This window comes from Chelonia mydas, chromosome 28 (assembly GCF_015237465.2).
Source record: "Chelonia mydas isolate rCheMyd1 chromosome 28, rCheMyd1.pri.v2, whole genome shotgun sequence".
Taxonomy (NCBI): domain Eukaryota; kingdom Metazoa; phylum Chordata; order Testudines; family Cheloniidae; genus Chelonia; species Chelonia mydas.
The window spans coordinates 6,161,434-6,181,029 of record NC_051268.2 but is presented as its reverse complement, the minus strand read 5'-3'; the positions used below and the strand labels follow the sequence as shown (position 1 = coordinate 6,181,029).

Below are 19,596 nucleotides of genomic sequence, written 5' to 3'. Positions count from 1 at the left end.
GTTTCGGTCCAGCCTAAGGAAGAGAAGCTTCCAACGCCTGGCCAGCCCTCAGATGGAGCCTACGCCACACGAACCATCACAGACTTGCAAAATATTACCATGCTTTTGCCCTCTCCTAGAGGATTCCTTCTGAGTCGTTGCCCTCACTTGCCCCTCTCTAAGCCCAGGAGACATCTAGCGTGTGTACCACCAGAGTGCCGACAATGCTCATGGCAAGAACACACCCTTGTGCACGTTTATTGTCCACTAATCCCTCCACCCTCTCTTATGGACCGCAGTCGTGGTGGGGAGTCTTGCGTGGGCTTAAAGACCCTCAGAGCTACACCGTTCCGAGCTTTCATACTCCTGGTAGGATCCCCCTTGGCAAGCAGGTCTGAGACGAGGCTCCTGACTAACTGTGGTCCAAACTTCGCAAGACCCCAACGGTGGGTCGGGCCCATACAGAAGATCTTCTTGTACTCTGTGGCTGTGAAGGCGGATGAGGGCTGCAGCAGGAGGGAGGCCGCTGGTTGTCTGGGATCTCCTTGCCACTGCATCAGGGTTTTCCTCCTGTCAAGTCTCGTGTGGTTTCTGTGGGATTAGCGTCTGCATGAGCCATGATCTCTGGCAGTCTTTAGTCACAAATCTGCATGCCGGCGACAATGGCCGTCTTGCGCTTGGATGAGACAGAAGTGCCTTTCGGCAGCAGTGGCTCTGACAGAGCAGGCCTCTTTTAGGATCTCTTCTGCTCGCCCCAAACGGGGAGGGGGGCTAGAAAAGGTGCCCCAAACATAGGCTGTCTCACACACTTCCAACTGGAAGGCCGCATCCAGTGGGATCACTCAACTCCGAGGCCGAAACAAGAGATAGAAGACAATGAATTTCGTCACCTGGAACGTCCGCACCCTTCTGGACCCTCAGCACAGTGAATGCCCAGAAAGAAGAACTCCCAGACTTGCCAGAGAACAAGACTCGTCAAGAGGCAAGATTCACCGTTGACATGGCGGCTGTTAGTGAGACCCGCCGGGCTGATGAGGGCCAATTAAAAGGGGATGGAGGTGGCTACACCTTCTTTTGGAAAGGAAAGCCACCTGAAGGGAGACGCAGTCACGGGATTGGCTTTGCCATCAAAAATAAGATCGCCAGTCAGCTTTTGGAGCATCCTGTGGGGATCAATGAGCATCTCATGACTCTTCGGCTCAAGCTCAGCGACAACCAATATGCCACCGTCATCCGCGCTTACGCCCGAACACTCGATGATAAGGAGGACAACAAGGAGGAGTTTTATAGCGCTCGCGATGCGGTCCTCACAGCCACACCTAAGGTGGGCAAACTCATCCTCCTGGGAGATTTCAATGCCAGAGTCGGGTGGGACTGCCAGCTCTGGAGAGGCACGAGAGGCAAAGAAGCGGTGGGAAATGTGAACCCCAATGGTATTCTCCTCCTCAGCAAATGTGTGGAGCGTGACCTGCTCATCACAAATACCACCTTTAGGCAGAGTAACAAATTTAAGACCATCAGGAAACATCCTCAGTTCAAACACTGGCACCCCCTTGACGATGTTATAGTCAGAGCCCGAGAATACGCCGACGTCCGCGTAATATGAGACACGAGAGGTACGGATCACTGTTGGACAGACCATCGATTAGGGAGGTCAATCATGTACCTGCAGCTTGCTCCGTGACACCGCAAACACCCAAAGACTAAGCGAAAGTGGTAGAACGTCAGAGCACTTGAAGACCAAGCCAGCTGCGAGATGTTCCAGTAACGCCTGTCAGGAATTCTCTAACTTGCTTGATAACACCATTGACATGGAAGAGCCCTGGGATCAACTTAAAAATACCGTCCACAATGCATGTGCTGAAACCATAGGGTAGTCCTCTCATCGGTACCGAGACTGGTTTGACGAAAACAATGAGGAAATCCTAGCATTCGTTCAACAGAAAAGAAATGCATTCTGTAACTGGCAAAATGACTTCTCTAACCAGTGAAAATATGAGGTTTATCACCCGCTCAAAGCGGGGTCCTGGGGAAGCCAGAGGGTTCTGCCCCCCAACTCCGCAGTCAGACGGGACTCTCAGCCAACCAGTAACATAGAAGGTTTATTAGATGACAGGAACACGGTCTAAAACAGAGCTTGTAGGTGCAGAGAACAGGACCCCTCAGCCGGGTCCATTTTGGGGGGCAGTGAGCCAGACAACCACGTCTGCCCTTCACTCCCTGTCCCCAGCCAGCCCCAAACTGAAACTCTCTCCAGCTCCTCCTCCTCTGGGCTTTGTTCCTTTCCCGGGCCAGGAGGTCACCGGATTCCTTTGTTCTCCAACCCTTTAGCTCTCACCTTGCAGGGGGGAAGGGCCCAGGCCATCAGTGGCCAGGAAACAGGGTGTCGGCCAGTCTCTGTGTCCAGACCCCTGCACACACCTGCCTTCTAGGGCTCTGCAATGATCATACACCCTTCTCCCACCCCCTAGATACTTAAGAACTGCCTAGGGGAAACTGAGGCACCCCCGCAATATTCAGAGGAAACATTAAGAACAGTCCCACTTTGTGTCACAGCCCAGAATGATGTTCGCTTCTTTGGCAACAGCGTTACACTGTTGACTCATATTTAGCTTGTGATCCACTACGACCCCCAGATCCCTTCCCGCAGTACTCCTTCCTAGGCAGTCATTGCCCGTTTTGTATGTGTGCAACGGATTGTTCCTTCCTAAGTGGAGTACTTTGCAATTGTCCTTATTGAAATTCATCCTGTTTACTTCAGACCATTTCTGCAGTTTGTCCAGATCATTTTGAATTTTAATCCTATCCCCCAAAGCACTTGCAACCCCTCCCAGCTTGGTATCGTCCACACACTTTAAAAGTGTACTCTCTATGGGATTTTCTAAATCATTGATGAAGATACTGAACAGAACCGGACCCAGAACCGATCCCTGCGGGACCCCACTTGTTATGCCCTTCCGGCATGACTGTGAACCACTGATAATTATTCTCTGGGAACGGTTTTCCAACCAGTTTTGCACCCACCTTTTAGTAGCTCCGTCAAGGTTGCATTTCCCTAGTTTGTTCATGAGAAGGTCAGGAGAAGGGCAACCCTCAGTTTGGCCACTTTTGCTAGTGGCTCAAACCTGCCGTTCAATCAGCTAACCTCATCACTGGCCAGCATGGCGAAAAGGAAGGAGAACAATCCCCGCAGTCTCTGCTGGTCCACCTAGTGGGTCAGGGGACAGGCCAGGGACCTTCCCCTCTGGTGGGACTCACAGTCCAGGTCAACTCCTCCTGTATCCAATAGGGAGTTGTGGGGATGAGGGGAACCCAGGCCTGCCCTCTACTCCTGGTTCCAGCCCAGCACTCTGTGGATCACAGCTGTTCACAGTGTTTCGTGTAACACCTGTGTGACAGCTACAACTCCCTGGGCTACTTCCCCATGGCCTCCTCCCAACACCTTCTGTATCGTCACCACAGGACCTTCCTCCTGATGCCAGATAGCGTCTGTACTCCTCAGTCTTCCAGCAGCACGCCCTCTCACTCTTAGCTCCTTACATGCCCCTCATTGACAGAAGTGAGCCCCTTTTTAAACCAGGTGCCCTGATTAGCCTGCCTTAATTGATTCTAGCAGCTTCTTAATTGGCTTCAGGTGTCCTAATTAGTCTGTCTGCCTTAATTGGTTCCAGCAAGTTCCTGATTATTCTGGAAATGCCCCTGTTACCTTACCCAGGGAAAAGGGACCTGCTTAACCTGGGGCTAATATATCTGCCTTCTATCACTCTCCTGTAGCCATCTGGCCCAACCCTGTCACATACCTCCTCCCCACCCCCCAACTCAACACCATGGGGTTTGGCAACTTGGGACATCAGGCAGTGTACCTGTGACAAGCCATCTGCATTGCCATGGTGGCTTCCAGCCCGGTGTTGTATGGTGAATTGGAAAGGTTGTAGGGACAGGAACCATCTGGTCACCCTTGCATTCTTTTCTTTATTTCGCTGCATCCACTGGAGGGGTGCATGGTCGGTCACAGGGGTAAACCGTCATCCCAGCAGGTAAAAACGTAGTGTTTCCGTGGCCCATTTCGCAGCAAGGCACTCTCTCTCAACAACGGCATACTTCTGCTCTCTCAGGAGGAGTTTCCTGCTGAGGTAGAGGATTGGGTGTTCTTTGTCTCCGACCATCTGCGATAGGACTGCTCCCAATCCTACTTCAGATGCACCTGTCTGTAAAATGAATTCTTTGTTGAAGTCTGGGGCTATAAGCATGGGGTTACTACAGAGGGCTGTCTGTAGATCCATGACTGTTTTCTCTGCCGCATCTGTCCACTTCACCATGTCTGCACCCGGGGCTTTTATCAGGTCCATCGGGGACTTGCTCTGGTGGCGGAATGGGGAATAAATCACCAGTAGTACCCAAGCACACCCAGGAATGCCCGGATTGCTTTTTCCGATTCGGCCGGGGCCAATTTTGGATAGCCTCCAGTTTGTTTATTTGGGGCTTGACCATGCCCCTTCCTACAATGTAGCCAAGGTATTTAGCCTCGGCTAGCCCTATAGCACACTTGAATGGGTTGGCTGTGAGCCCAGCCCATCTTAGCGTGTCCAGAACCGCTTCCACCTTTCCTAAGTGGGTTTCCCAGTCGGGGGTGTGAATAATCACATCATCCAGATATGCCGCTGCATAACTGGTATGGGGCCGTAGGAGCTTGTCCATAAGACGCTGGAAGGTGGCAGGTGCCCCATGCAGTGCAAAAGGAAGAACGGGATATTGAAACAGACTCTCTGGTGTAGAGAATGACGTCTTTTCTTTCGCCTCTTTGGCAAGGGGAATCTGCCAGGATCCCTTTGTTAAATCAAGGGTGGTCAAAAATCGGGCATTATCCAGGCGGTCAACTAACTCATCGATACGGGGTATGGGGTATTCATCGAATTTGGATATCTCATTCAGCCAGCGAAAGTCATTACAAAACCTAGTGGTGCCATCGGGTTTGGGCACCAACACAATTGGGCTTGACCACTGACTGTGGGACTCCTCGATGACTCCCAGCTCCAACATCCTTTTTACCTCTGCCTTGATCTCCTCCCTTTTTGCTGCTGGGACCCGGTAGGGTCTTTGCCCCAGGGTCTGTGATAATGTGGTGATATGCTTCGGTGGTCCGGCCTGGTTTGGTTGAAAACACGTCCTGGTACCGGTTGATCATCTCAGTTGCCTCCTTCTTCTGGTTCGGTGTCAGATCAGGGGACATCCTGATCTGCTCCTGCATATTATTTCCCTGGATCGGGGTCTCTTGGGCCACTACCCACGCCTCTCGTTGGTGCCAAGGCTTTAAGAGGTTAATGTGATAAATCTGTTCTTGTTTCCGGCATCCTGGTTGCCGCACCTTATAGGTTACTTCCCCCACGGGTTCAACCACCTCACAGGGCCCCTGCCATTGGGCCAGAAGCTTGCTTTCTGCCGAGGGTACCAACACCATCACCCGATCCCCTGGTTGGAACTGTCGGACTTTTGCCTGGTGATTGTAATGGGTTCGCTGGGCCTCCTGTGCCTTTTCCAAATGTTCCCATACAATAAGGGTGACCCGGGCTATCCGTTCTCGCATCTGCAATACATGTTCAATTATATTTCTCCCCTCATTGGGTTCCTCTTCCCAGATACCTAGTAAGCCACGGGGGTGGCGTCCGTATAATAACTCAAAGGGGGAAAACCCAGTTGAGGCCTGAGGTACCTCCCGGATAGCGAACATAAGGTAAGGTAGTACGGTGTCCCAATCCTTCTCATCCCGACTTACCACCTTCCATATCATAGCCTTGAGGGTTCGGTTAAACCTTTCTACCAGCCCATCGGTCTGTGGATGATAGACTGAAGTTCTCAGGGTATGGATATGGAGCAGCGTACAGAGGTCCTTCATTAGCTTTGATATAAACGGGGTTCCTTGGTCTGTTAATATCTCCTTTGGTAGCCCCACTCAGGCAAAGATCCCCACCAGCTCTTTGGCTATCATTTTAGAGGCTGTCTTCTGCAGGGGGACGGCTTCTGGGTAGCGAGTAGCATAGTCCAAAACAACAAGTATATATTGGTGGCCCCAAGCCGTCTTCTCCAGGAGTCCCACTAGGTCCATGGCTATTCGCTCGAAGGGGACCTCTATGGTGGGAAGGGGTACTAAAGGTGCCCTCAAGTGGGGACGGGGACTGTGCAGCTGACACTCTGGGCAGGACGCACAGTACCGCCGCAGTCCTTCATGTACCCTGGGCCAGAAGAACCGTTGTAGGACCCGTGCCAGGGTCTTCTCTACCCCGAAATGCCCCCCAGAAAGATGACTATGGGCAAGACTTAATACAGCATTCTTCCGCCGGCCCACTTCCTGGATCCCAATAGGATCACTGTCCTGTAGCCATCTGGCCCGACCTTGTCACACCCCCATCCACAAGGCTTGTTACCGTGTCAAAGAAAGCTATCAGGTTGGTTTGACATTATTTGTTCTTCACAAATCCATGCTGACTGTTACTTATCACCTTATTATCTTCTAGGTGTTTGCAAATCGATTGCTTAATTATTTGCTCCATTGTCTTTCCGGGTACAGAAGTTAAGCTGACTGGTCTGTAATTCCCCGGGTTGTCCTTATTTCCCTTTTTATAGATTGGCACTGTATTTGCTCTTTTCCAGTCTTCCACAATCTCTCTTTTGAGATGCTGAAGGAGCACTCAAGGGGGATCAGGCCATTGCAGTGTATCTGAACTAATTCTTTGCATCGGTCTTCATGGCTGAGGATGAGAGGGAGATTCCCCAACCAGAGCCATTCTTTTTCGGTGACAAATCTGAGGAACTGTCTGAGATTGAGCTGTCATTAGAGGAGGTTTTGGAACAAATTTATACATTAAACAGTAACAAGTCACCACGACCAGATGGTATCACCCAAGAGTTCTGAAGGAACTCAAATGTGAAATTGAAGAACTATTAAGTGTGGTATGTAACCTATCATTTAAATCAGTTTCTATACCGGATGACTAGAGGATAGCTAATGTGATGCCAATTTTTAGAAAAGGCTCCAGAAGTGATTCCGGCAATCACAGGACGGTAAGGCTAATTTCAGTACCAGGCAAATTGGTTGAAACTCTAGCAAACAACAGAATTAAGAATGGTTAGACACAGAGATGAACATGATTTGTTGGGGAAGAGTCAACATGGTTTTTGTAAAGGGAAATCAAGCCTCACCAATCTACTAGAATGCTTTGAGGGGGTCAACAAGCATGTGGACAAGGGGGATCCAGTGGATATGGTGTCCTTAGATTTTCAGAAAGCCTTTGACAAGGTCCCTCACCAAAGGCTCTTAAATAAAGTAAACTGTCATGGGATAAGAGGGAAGGTCCTTTCATGGAGCAGGAAACAAAAGCTAGGAAACAAAGAGTAGGAATAAATGGTCAGTTTTCAGAATGGAGAGAGGTAAATAGTGGTGTCTGTACTGGGCCCAGTCCTGTTCAACATATTCATAAATGATCTGGGAAAAGGGGTAAACAGTGAGGTGGCAACATTTGCAGATGATACAAAGCTACTCAAGATAGTTTAATCCCAATCAGACGGCGAAGAGTTACAAAGGACCACACAAAACTGGGTGACTGGGCAACAAAATGGCAGATGAAATTCATTGTTGTAAATGCAAAGTAATGCGCCGTGGAAAACGTAATCCCAACTCTACATATAAAATGACGGGGTCTAAATTAGCTGGTACCACTCAAGAGAGAGATCTTGGAGTCATTGTGGCTAGTTCTCTAAAAACATCCATTCGACGTGCAGTGGCCGTCAACAAAAATTTTAAGCAGAATGTTCTACACATTCGAACATCCGGGGAGCTAGGCCTCAGCATATTGCTACAGCAAAATGGGTTGGGGTTAAAATAATAAAAAAATGGTGAGAAATCTCCTATGCACCCCCCTGATTTCCTTTCCCTGTGCAGAGTTTCCAGTTTTCCCACCTGATGTGATCTCCCATCTGGAACAAGACAAAGAGCCGTGGCTCCCAGATCTCCTTGATTCAGAGGAAGGAGGCACCCTGAGAGGTGCCTGCACAGGTGAGGAATCATGAAATCAATTCAAAACCTGTCCGTGTCTGAAGGACACAGCTGGGGTTCCCGACCGAGACCTTGTGAGTTCTCCGAGATCAGAATTGTCCCCAGCAGGTTTGTATCCTCAGGGCAGATGTCATTCATGACGTCCTACCCATCCTGAGTGACACCTGGCAGTAGCTCCTTCCCTGACCTCCCTTCCCCCTGAGTGTTTGGATGGGATTTACAGGCAGAATTAATCCCCTTATGTCTGCTGGACAGAATTTGGGGAAATTCAGTCCCTGATTTACGTCCATCTCTCCAGCACTTATTTAGTTGACCGTGATTGTGAAATGCTCAGGGAGATTAGAGAGGCTATAAAAATAAAAAAACTCAGTAATAATGGGGGATTTCAAGTATCCCCAGATAGATCAGGTACATGTCACCTCAGGACAGGATGCAGAGAGCAAGTTTCTTGACACCATAAATGACCGCTTCTTGGAGCAGCTAGTCCTGGAACCCACCAGAGGAGAGGCAATTCTTGATTTAGTCCTAAATGGAGCATGGGATCTGGTCCAAGAAGTGACTCCAGGTGTATCACTTGGTAATAGTGACCATAATATAATTAAATTTAACATCCCTGTGGAAGGGGGAAACACTAAAGAAGCCCACCATAGTTGCATTTAATTTCAGAAAGGGGACCTACACCCAAATGAGGACGTTAATTCAACAGAAATTAAAAGGTACAATCTCAAAAGTGAAATGCCTGCAAGCTGCATGGCAACTTAAAAACAAGACAGTGGAAGCTCAAATTAAATGTATATCCTAAATTAAAAAAACATAGTAAGAAGACCAAGAAAGTGCCACCGTGTCTAAACTACAAAGTAAAAGAAGCTGTTAGAGGCAAAAAGGCATCCTTTAAAAATTGTCAATTAAATCCTACTGAGGAAAATAGAAAGGAACATAAACTGTGGAAAGCCCCTGTAACCATTCCTTTGTGGGTCACAACTGAGAATATCCAAATTCAAGACAAACTGCTGAGAAACAGGGCAGAACATAAGCTGTAGAAAGTGTAAAAGTACAAGCAGGCAGGTCAAAAAAGAATTTGAAGAGCAACTTGCCAAAGACTCAAAAAGTAACCGGGAAAAAAATTTTGAAGTAGCGCGAAGCTTGCTAAACAACCAGTGGGGCCATGGGACGATCAAGTTGCTGAAGGAGCACTCAAGGGCGATAAGGCCGTTGCAGAGAAACTAAATGAATTCTTTGCGTCAGTCCTCGCAGCAGAAGATGTGAGGGAGATTGGAGCCATTCTCTTTTAGGTGAGAAATCTGAGGAACTGTCCCAGATTGAGGTGTCATTAGAAGAGACTTGGAACAAACTGATAAATTCAACATCAGTAAATCACCAGGACCAGATGGGATTCGCCCAAGGGTTCTGAAGGAACTTAAATGTGAAATTGCAGAGCTACTGACTATGGTTTGTAAGCTACCATTTAAATCAGCTTCCGGACCAGATGACTGGGTAGCTAATGTGACACCAGTATTTATAAAAGGCTCCAGAAGCGAGCTTGACATTTACAAGCCCGTAAGCCTAACTTCAGTAAAAGGCAAATTGTTTGAAAGTCTAGTAAAGAACAGAATTGTCAGACACAGGGATGAACACGATTTGTTGGTGAAGAGTCAACATGGCTTTTGTAAAGGGAAATATGCCACACCCATCTATTAGATTTATTCGACGAGGTCAACGAGTATGTGGACAAGGGGGATCCAGTGGATATAGTGTACTTCGATTTTCAGAAAGCCTTTGACAAGGTTCCTCACCAAAGGCTCTTAAGCAAAGTAAGCTGGAAAGGGATAAGAGGGAAGGTCCTCTCATGGATCATTAACTGGTTAAAAGATAAGGAAACTGGTTAAAAGGTAAGAAACAAACTGTAGGAATAAATGTTTAGTCTTGAGAATGGAGAGAGGTAAATAGTGGTGTCCCCTAGGGGTCTGTATTGTATCTGCGCTGTTCAACAGATTCACAAATGATCTGGAAAAAGGGGTAAACAGTGAGTTGCCAAGATTTACAGAAGATACACATTTACTCCAGACAGTTAAGTCCAAAGCCCACTGGAAAGAATTAGGCCTTGTCTACACTGTAAAGTTTTGACACCAAAATTACAGTTCTTAATACACTGGCTTCTCCCTGAAGCCTGGGCCAGTCTCCTCCGATGAAGCCTTCGTCTTCTCACCATTCTTGTTGCCTCCAGCATCGGTGGGGGGAGGAGAAAGGCCAAGGCATGATGCCACCGTCCCTTATTTTCTACCCTCAATCCATGTGCCTGGAAAATACTAGCCCAGACTTGTCCGGGTGGGCTTTGCTGAGTCACGGGGTTGAGCAATCCCCCCGGTGTGGTCTCGTGCAGCTGAACCATAGAGTGGGGCAGTTCCCATCGTGTGATTCTTGGGCAGCCCTCACTGGCTTGTAAATCCCTTGATTACAACTTTCCTGCTGGGAGTGGTTTGCCTTCTTTGTATGTCACTAGCAAGCAAACAAACATACAGCAAAATTTCATAACTTGAGACACACTCGCGATGGCCGTATTTGGACAGAACAACGGCTTGCAGCCGATCATGATTTTTCCTGTGATATCTTACAAGCATACTTTGTACAAAACATATCAGAATTACATGACCCCTGGTGAATATGGGGGTTCCGGGGTGCTGCTTGGAGGTACAAAGTGCCACACTGAGATAAAAAGTTCTATTTAGAACAAGCTCTCTGGATTAACCTTTTTTTTTTAAATCTAAAATTCGGGATCTATGAAGAAAACTCAGAGCCAGAATGGTTATTGCATCAGACACCCTTAGAAGAGGATAGAAAGAGGGAAAACATATTTTAAATGCCGCCCACTTCACTCTAAAATATTCTAGAAGCTGAGGGATCTGGTCTAGAATTTGATGAACAAAACACAAGTTAAAATGTATTAAAGTATCGAGGTACATGATAAGGTAGCTCAGATGATTAGCAATGGCATAAAGGCACTTTACCTTTAGGTCACCAACCTATAGGCTTGGCAGAATTTAATTTTTATTAGGGCCGTCGAGTGATTAAAAAAATTAATCACAATTAATCGCGCTGTTAATAATGGAATACCATTTATTTAAATATTTTTGGATGTTTTCTACATTTTCAAATATATTGATTCCAATTACAACACAGCATACAAAGTGTACCATGCTCACTTTATATTTATTTTTGATTACAAATATTTGCACTGCAAAAAAACAAAAGAAATAGTATTTTTCAATTCACCTCATACAAATACTGTAGTGCAATCTCTTTATCATTAAAGTTGCACTTACAAACGTAGAATTATGTACACAAAATAACTCCATTCAAAAATAAAACAATGTAAAACTTTAGAGCCTACAAGTCCACTCAGTCCTATTTCTTGTTCAGCCAATCACTCAGACAAACAAACTTGGTTACAATTTGCAGGAGATAATGCTGCCCGCTTTTTGTTTACAATGTCACCTGAAAGTGAGAACCGGCGTTTGCATGGCAGTTTTGTAGCCAGCATCACAAGATATTTACATGCCAGATGCATTAAAGATTCATATGTCCCTTCATGCTTCAACTACCATTCCAGGGGACATGTGTCCATGCGGATGACGGGTTCTGCTCGATAACGATCCAAAGCAGAGCGGACCGACGCATGTTCATTTTCATCATCTGAGTCAGATGCCATCAGCCGAAGGTTGATTTTCTTTTTTGGTGGTTCGGGTTCTGTAGTTTCCGCATTTGAGTGTTGCTCTTTGAAGACTTCCGAAAGCATGCTCCACACCTCGTCCCTCTCAGATTTTGGAATGCACTTCAGATTCTTAAACCTTGGGTCGAGTGCTGTAGCTATTTTTAGAAATCTCACATTGGTACCTTCTTTGCATTTTGTCAGATCTGCTGTGAAAGTGTTCTTAAAACGAACAACGTGCGCTGAGTCATCATCTGAGACTACTATAACATGAAATATACGGCAGAATGCGGGTAAAACAGAGCCGGAGACATACAGTTCTCCCCCAAGGAGTTCACTCACAAATTTAATTAGCGCATTATTTTTTAATGAGTATCATCAGCATGGAAGCACGTCCTCTGGAATGGTGGCCGAAGCATGAAGGGGCATACCAATGTTTAGCATATCTGGCACGTAAATACCTTGCAATGCTGGCTACAAAAGTCCCATGCAAACGCCTGTTCTCACTTTCAGGTGACGTAAATAAGAAGCAGGCAGCAGCATCTCCTGTAAATGTAAACGAACTTGTTTGTCTTAGCGATTGGCTGAACAAGAAATAGGACTGAGTGGACTTGTAGGCGCTAAAGTTTTACATTGTTTTGTTTTTGAATGCAGTTATGTACCAAAAAAAAAAAAAATCTACATTTGTAAGTTGCACTTTCATGATAAAGAGATCGCGCTACAGTACCTGTATGAGGTGAACTGAAAAATACCATTTCTTTTATCATTTTTACAGTGCAAATGTTTATAATAAAAATAATAATATAAAGTGAGCATGGTACACTTTGTATTCTGTGTTGTAATAGAAATCAGTGTATTTGAAAATGTAGAAAAACATCCAAAAATCTTTAATAAATTTCAGTTGGTATTCTATTGCTTAACAGTGCGATGAATCGCAATAAATTATTTTAATCACGATTAATTTTTTTGAGTTAATCACGTGAGTTAACTGCGATTCATTGACAGCCCTAATCATTGTTTTTATTTTTTCATAATTTCAGATTATTTAAGCTTTTTTTTTCTTTCAATTTTGATGGTTTTAAGTTTTCAGAACTGTGCAAAAATAAAGGTTTTAGGCATTTTTTTTCAATTTTGATCAGTTTATATTTTCAGTTGCAGGAAATTATGCAGGAAAGTCAGACAATAATTAGTTAATGGCAGTAGATGTTGAGATTCAGAACGCTAAAGCTTTATAACTGTTAAAACTGTCAACATCACATGTCAAAATATATCAAGTCCGTATCGTTACACCAAACTCTACATTCTCCAACAGCATTCTTCTTATTTTGCCTATCTGAAATTTTGATTGTTGATGGAAATATTTCTGGTTGGTTTGTGTGTTGACAGTGAAATTGATGTGTATTGATAAAAATCGAATCCTTCCAAGCCTTCCAATCTGAATCCACTGAAATATGTTCTTAATATAAAGCATGTGAGTTGTCTCATTAAAACCCTAGGGATTAGGGATTGCCAGAACATGAGGGACATCTGGCACTGCCTCTTCCACCGCAGCTAATTTCCAACATGGTTGGGTCTCCCCTTTTCCGTTCCTGTTTCTGCCAACAGGTGATGGGATGCTGAGTGAGAAGGAGGAGCAGAAACCTCAGCAGGAAGATGCTGATCAAGAGGAAGCACACGGGGCATTATTGCAAATATCTCAAGAGGATGATTCCGGGAGTCATGAGCAGAGAGAAGGTCGTGAGAGTCAGCACAGGCCAGAGCGGAAGCAGGGAAACAAGCCAAGGGAGAAAAGGAATAAATCCATTAATAGTTGGGGACCTCACAAATACCTCAAGGAAACCACAGCCCAGCAGAAAATCCACCCAGGAGAGAGAAACAACACATGCTCTGAGTGTGGGAAAAATTTCTGTAGGCGCTCAGTCCTTATTAAACATCAGAGCATCCACACTGGGGAAAGACCCTATGAATGCTGTGAGTGTGGGAAAAACTTCACTCAGAGCTCATCCCTTATTAAACATCGGAGGATACACACAGGAGAGAGACCCTATGCATGCTGTGAATGTGGGAAAGCCTTCACTCAGAGATCGTCCCTTATTAAACATCGACGAATCCACACAGGAGAGAGACCCTATGCATGCTGCGAGTGTGGGAAACGCTTCACTCAGAGATCATCCCTCATTACACATCAGAGGATCCACACAGGGGCGCAATCCTATGCGTGTTCTGAATGTGGAGAAAGCTTCACTCGGCGCTCAAACCTAATTGTACATCAGAGAATTCACACAGGAGAGAGACCCTACAAATGCTGTGAGTGTGCGAAAAACTTCACCAACAGCTCCTCACTTATGAAACATCTGAGAATCCATACGGGAGCCAGACCTTATGAATGCCGCGAGTGCAGGAAAACCTTCACTCGCAGTTCACACCTCATTGCACATCAGAGAATCCACACTGGAGAGAGACCCTATGAATGCTGTGAGTGCGGGAAAGCCTTCATGGACAGCTCTGACCTTATTAAGCATCAGAGAATCCACACGGGAGAGAGACCTTATGAATGCGGTGAGTGCGGGAAAAACTTCATGGACAGCTCAGACCTTACTAAGCATCAGCGAATCCACACGGGAGAGAGACCCTATGAATGCAGTGAGTGCGGGAAAAGCTTCACTCACAGCTCAGCGCTTATGACCCATCAGCGAATCCACACGGGAGAGAGACCCCATGAATGCTGCGAGTGCGGGAAAAGCTTCACGCAGAGCTCGGACCTGATCAAACATCAGAGAATCCACACCGGCGAGCGACCCTATGGATGCCCTGAGTGTGGGCAAAGCTTCACTTGGCGCTCGAGCCTAATCACACATCAGAGATTCCACACAGAAGAGAGGCCTTACGGGTGCCGTGAGTGCGGGAAAAAATTCTTTGTCAGCTCCGCGCTTAGAGAACATCAGAGAATCCACGTGGGAGCCAGACCTTATCAGTGCAGTGAGTGTGGGAAAAACTTCACTCGCAGCTCGAACCTCATTCGACATCAGAGGCTCCACCCAGCCTAGAGACACTCTAAATGAGGGTGGGAAAAGCTTCTATCAGACCTCAGCCCTTACTTACCACCAGAGAATTTGCAAAAGAAACAGACACCATAAACACCTTATTTAAGGCTGACCATTTTTATTTATTTTTTTTCCTAATTCCCTCTTAAAGACTTTTTGAAGCATCACGTGATCTCTTGGGTCCCCTAGATGAGTTGCCCACTTTTCTCTTTTGTAGTTTGTCCTTCTTTGGAATGAATCCAGTGCTCGTATCTATCACTTCCTTTGTTCTATGAGTCCTGGGAGCACGTCTTCCTCCTACCAGGAATGTCCATGAGCTCCAGAGGACATTGGTGACCTAAACCAGCTCCACTGAGATAAAATTACCTGGCCCTCATCTCCACTCGGATTTCCCCTGGTCTTAGCTAGCTGGATGTCAAACCACAACTATTCCTGTAGTAAAGACATAGCCTGTGCGTAGTAGCTGGGGGGGTCTAGCAGGTGTCCTCAGAACCTCACCAGTGCTCCATCAGTTTTCCTTGTCTAAACAACCCTGGAGCATCTCATTTCTACTGTTCCTCCCACTGCAAAAGCGATTGTTAGAGTCACCAATTCCCTCTGATACCTATTTGTTCTCACATTGCCGTGGCTTGTGCTGAAAATCAGTTTATTTTTTGTACCGTTCTCTCACTTAAAATATATTTAATTATAGCAATTAAGTGTCGGAGGGATTCCCTCATTTCCCATCATCTCAGCAGTGTTTCCGTCTGTCTCAGCTGTGTAGAGTTTATCTTCTTCCCATTCTTTCCCTCCACCTCCCGTAGTTCCCCAAGACACAGTGTTCTGAGCTCTGTGTGCTTGGAAATCATGGTTCGATTTCTTAGATCCTAAATCAGACTCGTTAGGTTTGGAGGTGAAAGAGTCACAGACCCGGAAGGAGAATGTTTAATGGATCTAGAACAGCGTGATCATTCTTAGCTTAAACCCCATTTTTCGTCTATTGGCAAAGACAATTCTTGTCTTTTTCCTTCTGAGTTGGGATTGTTTTTGGATGAGGAAACTGGCTGTTTTTTCGCATTATGTTGATGCTAAAACTTTCCCAAGTCACATGACTCAGTAATTGTGAGGCAGCGTGGAATGAAGCAGGTTTCAGAGGAGAAGATGGTGGGAGAATCTGCTGTCCTGATTCTGAGTCATCAGGTGTCTCCCGCTCTGGAATTTAACTTTCCACGACATCAAAATTGTCTTACAGCTCCGTGAGAGGTGGGTTTCTCTCTCCTGAAGGTGTTTGGTTACCTAACTGGATATTGGTTTTGTTTGATTGAATGTCACCAATTTACTAGGGACTTTGAGCCAAATGACCATTTGGTAAAATAGTCTCTATTCATTATTAATTATTATTATTGCTTTGGCTATTATCCCACCCTGCCGTGATGACATGGAGAAAATTCAAGTGCAGGTCAATCAACCTGAGGGAATACTCCAAGCTATTGGCTATGCTAACAAAGAGAGAAAGAGTCGTGGTTTTAAATCTCCACTCTGAAACTCTGATCAACAGCACATCCTTCGATGCTATAAACCGTTCATTGAGAACTGTTAGACTTCTGCTCATTAAAACCTCGTTAGGGGCTGTGTCTGTGTTGGGGGGTGAAAGAGAAGGATTTACCACACAAGAGTTCAATCGAAGAAGGAAGCTTGGATTGGCTTTCAGGTTGCAGTTTAAATACGAACAATTATTTGGTTTCAGTATTGAAATAGTTAACGAGCTCCATGTGGATTGCACGGCGCAGGTGAAGTTCTCTGAGGTTTACAACTAAATGGACAGCTGCCTCCTTGGGTTCCTGTTTTAGGATTTATGAGGGTTGAGGGTCTGTTGTATTAATCTGATTATTTGGCTAAATTGAGAACATGATTGCAATGCAACAGCATCGTTAATGCATTGATTTATTGATTTTGACCTTAACATAAGTGTGTCCACCCAACGGTTAGTTTAGTCATGTGTACAGTGGCTTAGTCCTAGTGATGTGTGTTCTTGATTTTTTTTTTTTTTTTCAGTTTAATAAAATGTGTAAAGGGGAATCTGGAACCATTTCTTTCAATAAGCAACGTGGGCCAGAACCGCCGAACATCAGGGTGGAGATCAGCGAGTCGACCCTGAATTGCCATCTAAATTAACCCTTTGGTTCTCCCAGGGGAGCAGCCAAAGGGAGTCCCCATCTCTGCTCCAGCTGCAACTGGAGGAGCTCTGGGCATCACAAGGGGAAAATGAGCTCCCTCTCCCAGGTTTTTGAGAATTGGGTGGGGTAGAGTGGATGACTGAGATGGGGTCAGTGAAGTGGGGAGAGTCTCTGAGTAGTGGCAGGTGATGCTCTGCAGTGTCCATCATGGCTAGGCCCAACCTGTGCCCCACTCTGGCTGGCTGTGCCTAGTCAGGCCTAGCTGATGTTGGGGGTCTAATTTGGTTGTTAATGGAGGTGAAGAGCCTGTATGGTTCAGTGAATGTGATGCTGGCAAAGTAAATGCATGTGTGTTAACAGGGCATATTGGGGCATTGTGGGGGGAGGCAGAGTTAAGGTTGTGTGGGCAACCTTAACTATGCATTTCCTGGATTTCAAAAGTTTGAATTTTGCTCAAGTTGAGGTTCTGAAAGGAACAACATTTCACCAGGCAAACTCAATGAGGCACTGAGCAAGTTTTTTGACCTTTAATTAATAGAAGCAGGGGAGTTCCTGCATGCCAACTGGATATTAACCAGCGATTAAGGCCTACCACAGGGCTAGATAGTTGGAAAGAAAACAGTGAAAATGCCCATCAGCAGAGGCTTCCTTAAAACAAATACATCTGTGATGGGTTGGACCTCCCCTTCTGCAACTCCACCTGAGGTACTGGGATTTCACTGAGCCTCTTTTGTTCACCGGCCTGGGTTCCCACTCCCTGTTTAGCTGAATTAAGCTCTCTGGCCTCTTGCAGCACACACACAGGTAGGGCCACACCCAGTTGCAGCCACAGACTGATGTCCGCTCTGTGTGAGAGGACTTCCCCAGTACTCCCCTTTTTGGAGATAAACCCAAAATAATACTGTCTTGCACTGTATAGAAATATCTGCGCAGCGCAAGCTCATAAAAATCCACCCTCTTCCTCAAAGTGAAGAGAGATGTGCACAACTTCTTGCCCCCTCATTAGAAATTACATAAATTGGGTTTAATAATAAACAAAATAAATATATTAACTACAAAAGGTAGATTTTAAGTGATTAAAGTGATAGCAAACAGAACAAAGCAGATTACCTTAGTAAATAAACAAAAGCTGCAAACTGACCATAATGGCATACAGAGTACACTTCTAAAGTTTGTGGACAGTGAGGGAATAGATTGCCGGCTTGCAAAAGTCTCTCTGGCAACTTCCGAAGGATTGGAAGGTCCTCAGTCCATCGTTCAAGATACTCCTTTTAGGTGTAAATCCACAGTCCAGAGAATTAGAGCAGGAACGAAGCAAAATGGAGATGTCACAGGTGTCTTTTACATCCTTTGCCATGTGCATGGACATTTACTGTCCAGACAAAGCCCATAGCCCCTGTGTATGGAAAGTTACTGGCCCAAGATGGAGTCACATGAGCATATCCAGGCCTGGATTAACCTTTTGTAGGCTCAGCCCCAAACATATTTGTGGGCCCCATGGGGATAACGGAGCATGGGGCGGGGAGGTCGGTACCCGGAGTGAGGGGCTGGCCAGGGGCAATGGGGCAGGGCACAGAGGGGGCGACCCCGCTCTGCCCAGCCCAGTGCAAGGGCACTGTTTACAAACTGGCAGCTGCCGAATGCAAAGGGGCCTGCCCGGCCCTGTACCGCCAGCATGCCCCTTCCCCCCGACTCCATATGCCCAGTGCCCCCCTCCTGCTCAGAGACCCCCACCAGAAATGCACAGAGCCCTCCATACCACGAGCCCTGCCCAGAGCCCCCCCCCGACAACGGCCCAGCACCCCACACAGAACCCCACTCCCACTAGCGCCCCACCACACAGATCCCCCAGGTCCAGTGTCCTTCCCCACCGCCCCCCACCACAACTACACAGGGCCCGCCCCCACACCCATTGCCCACATCCCAACACACACAGATCTCCCCCACCACGCAGCATCCCTCCAAACCCCCCACTGCCTAGCACCCCAAAACACACAAACCTCCCCCACTGCCAAGCTCCCACTGCTCCCCCCCCCCACCGAGACGCACTCCCCCGTGCCCTGCCCCTGGCTGCACTCATTGGCCCTGCTGCGAGGTGAGTATGACTGCCGGTCAGAGCTGTTACCCTAAGAACAGATTCAGGGATCCTGGAGGAGCCCTCCTATGGCTTGCTTCTGAGTATCCATTCATCTCCCCGGCCTGAGGGAGGGGGGTGGCAGCTGGGAGCTGCCGTAGAGCTCCCAGGGTGGGGGGCCGGGTGCAAGGTGGAAGTTTCACCTAGGGCGTGAAACATCCTTGCACCGGCCCTGATTATACATCAGCGAACCCACACAGGAGAGAGACCTTACGAGTGCTGTGAGTGCAGGAAAAGCTTCCGCGACAGCTCTCTGCTTATTGCACCTCAGAGAATCCGTACGGGAGACAGACCCTACGAACGTGGTGAGTGTGGGAAAAGCCTCATTCACAGCTCAGACCTTATTAAACACCAGCGAATCCATACGGGAGAGAGACCCTACGACTGTGGCGAGTGTGGGAAAAGCCTCATTCACAGCTCAGACCTTATTAAACACCAGCGAATCCATACGGGAGCCAGACCTTACAGATGCTGAGAGTGCAGGAGCTCTCGGAGCTCAAATCTTATTCGACGTCAGAGGCTCCACA

The 19,596-nt window shown here is 46.8% G+C and overlaps 3 protein-coding genes and 1 pseudogene across 9 annotated transcripts in view; 2 read left to right on the top strand and 2 right to left on the bottom strand.

Annotated features, from left to right (window-relative positions):
- The window catches only part of LOC102942883 (zinc finger protein 436), a 31,298-nt gene extending 14,454 nt beyond the window's left edge, over nt 1-16,844 (top strand). For all 5 annotated transcript variants that reach the window (XM_043537337.1, XM_043537336.1, XM_043537340.1 and 2 more), the window contains 2 exons: nt 7,916-8,029; nt 13,341-16,844. In XM_043537337.1, coding sequence (XP_043393272.1) covers nt 7,916-8,029; nt 13,341-14,782 — 1,556 coding nt within the window. In that variant the 3' untranslated portion in view covers nt 14,783-16,844. The remainder of the gene's footprint in view (nt 1-7,915; nt 8,030-13,340) is intronic.
- Nucleotides 1-19,596, bottom strand: part of LOC102945014 (zinc finger protein 883-like) — a 705,100-nt gene that overhangs the window by 125,781 nt on the left and 559,723 nt on the right. The window lies entirely within an intron of this gene.
- LOC102934537 overlaps nt 1-19,596 on the top strand; it is a 1,094,240-nt pseudogene that overhangs the window by 606,419 nt on the left and 468,225 nt on the right.
- Nucleotides 1-19,596, bottom strand: part of LOC102933291 (zinc finger protein OZF) — a 1,218,290-nt gene that overhangs the window by 884,478 nt on the left and 314,216 nt on the right. The gene's annotated exons all lie outside the window — the stretch shown is intronic.